Source organism: Lactuca virosa, chromosome 2 (assembly GCF_052849685.1).
Source record: "Lactuca virosa cultivar CGN04683 chromosome 2, Lactuca_virosa_CGN04683_v6, whole genome shotgun sequence".
NCBI classification, from domain to species: domain Eukaryota; kingdom Viridiplantae; phylum Streptophyta; class Magnoliopsida; order Asterales; family Asteraceae; genus Lactuca; species Lactuca virosa.
Window position 1 is genome coordinate 315,705,820 of NC_136427.1, and position 8,711 is coordinate 315,714,530.

The 8,711-nt window shown below is 39.9% G+C and overlaps 1 protein-coding gene across 2 annotated transcripts; it reads right to left on the bottom strand.

The window, feature by feature from the left end:
- Positions 1-4,811: 4,811 nt before the first annotated feature.
- Positions 4,812-8,188, bottom strand: LOC145161734 (putative calcium-binding protein At1g02270). Of its 2 annotated transcripts, XM_079081350.1 has the most exons (10): positions 7,829-8,183; positions 7,546-7,650; positions 7,358-7,463; positions 6,671-6,888; positions 6,521-6,597; positions 6,342-6,450; positions 6,138-6,263; positions 5,678-5,785; positions 5,455-5,562; positions 4,812-5,364 (listed from the first exon to the last, which is right to left on the bottom strand). In XM_079081350.1, the coding sequence occupies exons 1-10, from the start codon at positions 7,952-7,954 to the stop codon at positions 5,158-5,160; spliced, it is 1,290 nt and encodes a 429-aa protein (XP_078937476.1). In that variant the 5' UTR covers positions 7,955-8,183; the 3' UTR covers positions 4,812-5,157. The 2 variants fall into 2 exon arrangements, with proteins under 2 accessions (XP_078937476.1, XP_078937477.1); XM_079081351.1 differs by lacking the exons at positions 4,812-5,364; positions 5,455-5,562 and having other exon boundaries at positions 5,943-6,263; positions 7,829-8,188.
- Positions 8,189-8,711: the final 523 nt, after the last annotated feature.

Here is an 8,711-nt window from a genome sequence, read left to right on the forward strand (position 1 = left end):
GGCCAGAGAATTGGAAGCTGGAGAGGATCAGGGGTGAGAACACCCTGTTTATGCAGGATAGCCAGGGATTATTAACCCGATGCGGCCGGGTGTGGGTTCTGATGTCTAGTGGGGTCAGACAGACAGTCATGGAGGAGGCTCATAAGTCTCATTTCTCTATTCACCCGGGGGCCACCAAGATGTACCGGGATTTGAGTTTGAGCTACTGGTGGTCGTGCATGAAGCGAGAAATCGCTTGGTACGTCGAGAGGTGCTTGACCTGTAGGATGGTCAAGGCTGAGCATCAGAGGCCGCATGGCAAGCTGCAGCCCCTGGAGATTCCCATGTGGAAATGGGAACAGATCACGATGGATTTTATTACCAAGTTGCAGAGAACGGCGAAGGGGTTTGATGCTATATGGGTCATCATGGATTGATTGACCAAGAGTGCCCATTTTTTGGCAATGCAGGAGAGTTCATCGGCCGAGAAGTTGGCCGACATATATGTCCGCGAGATCGTTGCTCACCATGGGGTTCCGGTCTCCATTGTCTCCGAACGGGATGTTAGATTTACCTCCCGTTTCTGGCAGAAGTTCCACGAGGAGCTGGGCACGCGGTTGCACTTCAGTACAACATTTCATCCTCAGACAGACGATCAGAGCGAGCGGACCATACAGACCCTCGAGGACATGTTGAGGGCTTGTGTTATTGACTTCGGTGGGAGCCGGGATTCCCACCTACCCCTTGCAGAGTTCGCCTACAACAACAGCTACCATTCCAGCATTGGCGCTCCGCCTTTCGAGCTGTTGTATGGGCGGAGATGTCGCACCCCGGTTTGTTGGGGTGAGATCGGACACAGGGTGATGAGACGGACGGAAGTAGTCTTGCAGACTACCGAGAAAATTCAACAGATTAGGCAGCGACTGCAGACCGCTTAGAGTCGATAGAAGAGTTACGCTGACAGGCGCCGATCTGAATTGGAGTTTCAGGTGGGCGATATGGTACTCCTGAAAGTCTCACCCTGGAAGGGTGTGATCCGCTTCAGGAACAGGGGGAAATTGGGTCCCCACTACATCGGACCGTTCAGGGTCATTGTCAGGGTGGGCAAGGTGGCTTACAGGTTAGAGCTACCGGAGGAGCTTAGTCGGATCCACAGCACTTTCCACGTGTCACAGTTGCGAAAGTGCATTATGGATCAGGAGGCAGTGGTGTCATTGGATGATATTCAGGTCGATGAGCGCCTGAATTATGTGGAGAGGCCTGTGGCCATACTGGAGAGGAAGATGAAAGTTCTGCGAAACAAGGAGATACCTTTAGTGAAGGTACAGTGGGAGCATCGGAGGGGGTCCGAGTGGACGTGGGAGCCAGAGGCAAAGATGCGGGAGCACTATCCGGAGCTGCTCGCCGCGGCAGACTTCGAGGACAAAGTCTAGTTCAAGTGGGGAGAATTTTAACGCCCCGATTCTCAGGTATTCATTTAATATAATAATTTTCTTGATTTCAAGGGCTACTCGACGAGTTGGTTGCCCTACTCGTCGAGTAGCAGCGGGTTGGTCCACGTGTTTTAGTGACCTACTCGCCGAGTCTAGGAAGGGACTCGACGAGTAGGAGCTGGGGGATGAAACCCTAATTTTCGGGGTTTCGCACCCTATTTAAGGATCACTTATTTCCCCTTAGCCTCTCTTAATGCTCCCTTCGAATTCAGAAACCCTAATTTGTGCTTGTTCTCTATATTGGTGTGCTTCTTAGCTTGGAAGAGGGATTTTGGTGAGGAAAGGTTTGAAGATCAAGAAGCTTGGAGCAAGGAACAGTTGGGGATCTGAAGTCTACCTCAGTTTATAACCATTTAGAGGTATCAAGTCATCACCTTGAGCTTCTTCTAATTAGACCCCTTCTATATTTGAGTTTTAGGACCATTTTGGGCATTTGGTGTTGCATTTCGAGTGATGAACCAAGATCTGAAGTTGCAACTTCAGATCTAGGCTCATCTTGGCTCTTATCATCATAAAGTCTCAGTCTTTAGCATGTTGGTGAAGATCTTTTGTCTAGGACCTCTTCATTAGCTTGTTTTGGGTCATTATCATCTTGCATTCACGTAAAGTTTGTAACTTTACGTGATAAACATGCCTTGGGAAGCTGGATCTATAATATGGAGCCTTAGCATGGCTTAAAAAGCATCTGTATAGTTGAAGGATTGAAGGGACTCGGCGAGTCGCAAGGTCGACTCGGCGAGTCATATGCAGATGGTCATGAACTCGACGAGTTGGATGAACAACTCGGCGAGTCCGATGAATATTGCCTTGGGCTCGGCGAGTCGGCTAGGATTTTTCCCCAACCGTTGGACACGCATGAACTAGGCAAGTTGCAGGGAAACTCGACGAGTCAACCAAGGATTTCACGACTTCTCGAGTTCAGGAAGGACTCGACGAGTCGGTAAACTGCACTCGACGAGTCGGGTCAACCTGGACTGTTGACCTTGACTGTTGGCTTTGGCTTTGACCAAGGGTTGACCAGTTGACCTCTGGGGGTATTTTGGTAATTTGTAAATTTATGAAAAAGGGTTTTATGGTAACTATAGGTGGTGGAGTTCGTGTTGGTGATTCGAGAGTTGAGTCTATCACTTCAGTGCGACGTTTGTGAGGTGAGTTCTCCTCACTATATCAACAGGGTCTACGGCACCAAGGTCGCCCCTTTATGGTTTACATCCTGGTTTAGGATGGTTGCTATGTTAGATTACATCCTGGTTTAGGATGGTTGTTATGTTCGATTTTATCCTGGTTTAGGATGGTTGCTATGTTAGATTACATCCTGGTTTGGGATGGTTGCTATGTTAGATTTCATCCTGGTTTAAGGATGGTTGCTATGTTAGAGATCGGTTAGATCCGTATGACTATCTGTTATTTCATGCTAGCGTATGATATTTATGTACACATGTTTGTTGGTTTGGGGAAAGGGTTGAGGCAGGTCCTGCTGTGTGTAGTAGGCCAAGACACCCTGGGCGGACCGGGTAGACTGCAGGCCCGGGCCGGACAAATCTAGTCAGGCCGAAGGCCCAGCGAGCGGTCCGGATAGGCTGAAGGCCCTGAGGAGGGCGGTCTAGACATGCCGAGGGCTCGGAGAGCGGTCCAGATAGACTGAGGACTGGGATTCGGTCCAGTCAGACTGATGGCTCATTATGCATGTTGTTTGCTTATATGTTCATATGATATGGTTATATCTGTATGGCGTTGGTATTTTGGGGGTAACTCACTAAGCCTTCGAGCTTACATTTATCAATTATTGTTTCAGGTACTTCTGATGATGGCGGGAAGGCGAAGACGTGATCGTACCGCTCCTCACATTTTATGATTTTATGATTTGATTCTGGGATACTCTGACAATATACTATTTTGAAAACAAGTTTTGTAATAATCATGTGTTTTGAAAGGTTTTAAAAAGTTTTAAATTGGCTTGAATTTTGTGGGTGTTACAAAAGAGGCCATCCCTAGGGACTTTAGGAGCGTATATAGGGTGCAACACACTAAAATTAAGGTTTCCTCCAACCCCTCGTACGCCCAACGTAACCCCTCGTACGCCCAACGTAACCCTCGTACGCACAACTATGGGACCGTATTTTTCGCAAAAGAAGTTTTCAAACCGACAAATATTAAATAAAAGAGATGGTTGTTTGAGCAACGCTTTTATCTTCATCATCCAAAGGCCAAAGTCATTTTTATGAGTGAGCTTTTTCACCTCATACTTTGTAGAAGATTTTCCATTTGTTGGATTTAAAACGTACGAGAACTTTCTAAAAAACTTATACAAAACGATTTTCATCTATGGAAGATAAGTAGCATAATGTAATTACAATTAGAGTTAAACAAACAACTCAATATCCAACAAAATACTAAAATCAATTAATAACAATTATTAACATAACATAGTTTAAACATGTTGGATGTAAGATCAAATTGTTATATCTAGAAATTAGAGAATCAAGAACTAATCAATTTTAAGATCAAATTGATTCAAGAATTTTCCACAAACCAGAAGCGTAAAACAATTTCTCTTGCGAGCATGTCAACATTAATCGATTAAGAACATACGATATGAACATTGATCAAGTGAGCATGCAAATTTCAGAAACTGAAATGTAAAGCATAAAAGAAAACAAACGGAACAAACACAACGATTTCTTTCCTTTATTTCTTCGTCGTCAAACAAATACAGTCTTCTAGATCTAAGATTACAGATCACAAACAAAAGATAAATAATTACAAAATGATTACACGGAAATACAAGTGCTACAATTTTATCCTCTAACATGTGTATGTGTGTGTCTTTATCTCTCTCAGATGAAGCGTATTTGTGGAATGGATGTTCCCCAAACGATTGCACATGATGTTTGTATATATATGAAGCCACAACCAGATACAGAGGAGACTTTCAAGTAACAAGGTTGTATTGTATCCACAGCCTTGCATTCTTAAACGTGTATTCCACCAATCTCTCCTTTTTGTTGACTAATGAAAGTCAAACAAGACACTCCATCTTCATTTTAACTGATGTGGAAATTGGAATTGATGGACTATAACCCAACATATTTGTATCATGGAACCACGCCTACTTAAGGATGTGATCAAACTACATCTCCCAATTTGATTCAGCATGTGATATATGATTAAACTTTATAGGGTAAATATAGTTTTATCATTCTGAACACAAAATAAAATAATTTTAAAATACCATAAACTTATGTAAATGATAACCAACGGATATAAAATGAAATTATTGTGCGTGTGGTGTGTTTGTATTTATTCACCATTATTAAATATAATGATTTTGATCCATAGTTGGAAAATTAGTTTTAGCAGTTGATAAATTCATAAAAGTAATACTCCGTTCAACCTGTGCATTGCATATTGGCATACAAGTTTGATAAGTTTTGGATCTACGTTTTCCTATGCCATGCCAACTTGCCAAGGTAATATTACAGTTTATACAAATGAGGGAATGTAACAAAGAAATCATATATACATATACTATGTAATATATATTAGCAGCAATTGGTGGTGACTATAAAAATCCATCACCATAATGTGTATGCTCATCAGGACTCGATCAACCACCAAACCAATGGTTGGGTTGGGTTGGGTTGGGTTGGGTTGAAAAGTTAAAGTGGATGTGGAAGAATATGAATCAAGAAGAAGTTATATTTGTATAAACAGGTGAAAAGGCGACAGTGAGGCGGGCATGATCAGAGAGTGAGTAATCATCCGGCCACATTCCTTTTTCTGCTTCAGTTGGGTAAAGGACTGCATTCTTCACACTGTACCCTAATAGAGCTTCTTCTTCCTCTTCCTCTTCCTCCTCGCACCTTGTACTTGTAGGATTCCATACTCTCTGCTGCTTTGCCAATTATTGCCAAACCCCCAATTTATTAATTATATATACAGATACAGATTATTAATAACAGAGACCAAATTCTGTACCTACCTGGAATTCTTTATAATCAACAACACCATTGCCATCAGGGTCTGCTTGAACCCAAAGCTCTTTTGTCTCCTCCTTACTCAGGCCATACGGATGACCAATAAAATTAAGCTGCAACAAAAAACAAAGCAAAGCAAAGCAGTTGTAAAGATTACCATTCCCGATGGAAAACATGTAGAAAATAATAATAATAATAATAATAATAATAATAATAATAATAATGTACCTTGCGCAAAGCCTCACAGAAACCCAAATAAGTAATATAATCAGCCTTGAGAAATGCAAAGGCATCATCTGCTTCAGTCAGGGAGGCTCTTGCTCGTCGCACATGATACTGAAAACAGAAAGAGGCTTCTTCATTAGAGAATAGAGATGAGTCATGCATGATTGATATCAGCATATTATTATTATTATTATTATTATTATTATTAACATATCATATGATAGTAATGTCTTCCAAGCATCAGAAAGATTAGAGATAAGTCACTCACAGTCGCTGCTTAATGGCAGCCAGCATCAGAAAGCGATGATGAGGCACGCATCATATATATATACTGATACTGAATCCCCACATCACATTCACATCTATGAGTTACCGACTTTCTTTCATATATCAAAACAATCACAAAGTGAAAGCTACAAGAAACTTTGAAAACAAAAAATAAATAAATAAATAAATAGAAAACCTTCAACAGCCCAAAAACCGCATCCCTCCAACTTGTTTTGAGTACTTTCCTAGACTTGTTTGGATTTAGAAGCCAAATGAAATCCACACCACATATGTTTCCTCGATGATTTCTGTGGCTAACCCACTGTGCAGGATGCCATCCATGAGCATTTGTTTATTTATTTTCTAATAAAAATAAAAATATGAGTGGAAGTGGACCGACCTTATGTGCATCAGCATCAGTGTATTGATGAGCAGTATCATATGATGATACAAATCCCTGTGACCTTAGGAACTTGTAAACATGACCTCGCTTGCTCCCATTCCAATCACTTTACAAACAAACAACAAACACATCAAGATTACTATACTAAAAGTTAAAACACTTACAAACTTACTTACCCACACAGAATGATGGGCAAAGGACTAGGACTGTTTTCTTTCTGATAAGCCTCCACAGATTGCAGGATCTTGTATACCTATTTACATTACACCCAGCCAATATCACTATCAGCATCAACAGAAAGATAACGTAATGTATCATAGGTTTACCTGACGCAGTCTCTCCAAACACATGCTTGAATCATGTGGGAACAACAGGTGGGTGTTAACTATGAGAATTTCTTGACTGTTTCTGCACTGGGTCCCGGTGAAGGCTGCAATTACTTCAACATGTAAAAGCTGAGCAACACGGTCTCCGAAATCGTTGAACAGGAACTCCCGATGGTCTATCACCCGGAAGTAGTCTTTATGCACAGCTGTCAATAGACCTGTTAATTGTTATACAACACAAACTTCTTACTTCTTCGTAGTAGGGGAAAAATCACCTTTATTTTAATAGTAACACAAGAAGATAACAATCACACCATCATCTACTTTAACCCAAAACAATCACTTATTTTGCAGACAAGATCTGATTACTTTATGTTGTTCTGCAGTGCAGACAAGTTTTCTGTTTTCCAAAAAGAAACAGCCTCTCCTCCTTGGCGCTATTCATGTACCAGAATCTTTTTTTCCCACTTACAAACATAATCATAAACAAATTGCAATTGGACAAACAAACTGTATGATTGGAGAGAGAGAGAGAGAGAGAGAGAGAGAGAGAGAGAGTGCAATAGATTCCATGTCTCCAAAGATATCAGAGTGAGTTACCTTTAATCAACATAGTGATACTGATACTGCTATCATCAAGAAGCATAAACTACTTATTGCTTGACGATAATAAGACTAATAACTTACCATCACCACGATTGTTGGTGCGTGCAAGCTTGAAATTGATATATCCTGCATCACCAAGCCTCGTGTCATACATGTTGACAAGTTCTTCGTTTCCAACCCAAAACTCCTGTATCAACCCAATAACATCAATAAATAATCTCATACATACAAACAAATATATTTTTAAACAACATCAGATTTATTGGAACCTGAAGACAGATTATGGAAGATTTTTCGCACAATAGCAGATCCAAAATCCCTTCATTCCTATTCAACCAATACGCTCTGATTTCACTTTCTCTGCAAGCATGATCCTGTTTTACCACCACAAGAAACCAGATACAATCAAAACCCCAACAACATTAAAGATAATGCAAAATCCTCCAACGAACAAACCCAAGTAACATTTTCTTTAATAAAAAAAATGCAAATACGCAAAACCCGATCGATTTTGCAAAATACTTTACAAAACAACACATGTCTAGGTTTTACCTCGTGAATTAGGCGCTTATAGATGGGGGCAAGGATGTTAAAGGTTGAGCATGAAAAGCAGTTAGGGTCTGCAATGGCGGACGAAATGGCATAACTGCCGACTCTTGATACCCTTTTCTTGACCATTCCGGCGTTCTTCTTCTTCCTTCCAATTTTTGTTTAAAACAATAATCTGTGGATGATAAGTGATTTTAATTTGGGGGTGGATGGAGAATATTAACACAGAGAGGATTGAAAAAAATCAAGAAAGATATCTGAAAATCCAAGGGTGTTGTTTATCGAGGAAGACAACGGGGTGTGTTGTAAATGTATTTGATGGAGAAAGGCGAATGCGTGTGGTGCGGTGGCAATTGGCGGAACCTTTGTTTTATATTTTATCTTGAATTTCTGGTTATTATGTAATTTGTTTTGGGAATAAATTATTTTATATTTCTAGTTTCTAATTTAATTTCTATAGAACAGAGGTGTCTTATGAGAGTCATAGGAGGACAGATTATAAAGGGGTGTTTGGGATAATTATCTTAAACAACTAATAGAGTTTTTATAAAAATGTTTATTAGTTTATTCGATGTTAAAATAAAGTTTATAAAAAATGTTTAAATTAATTTATTTAATTGATAAATTATTTTTAATGTTGACAAACTCTTATTTTATATCTAATAATGAAACAAGGTATCAAAAACTCATTAAATAAAATTAATAAATAAGTATGAAATTACTTTATCAAAAAATATTATTTAAATCAATAAGTGTTTATGGATTTTTTTTTAGGGATAATGACTTAAAAGGGTAACATATTATTCATTTTGTACACATTTGGTCACTGAGTTTTTTTTCGTCCACATTTACCCCTTAAACTTGTTAAACTGTACACATTTAGTCC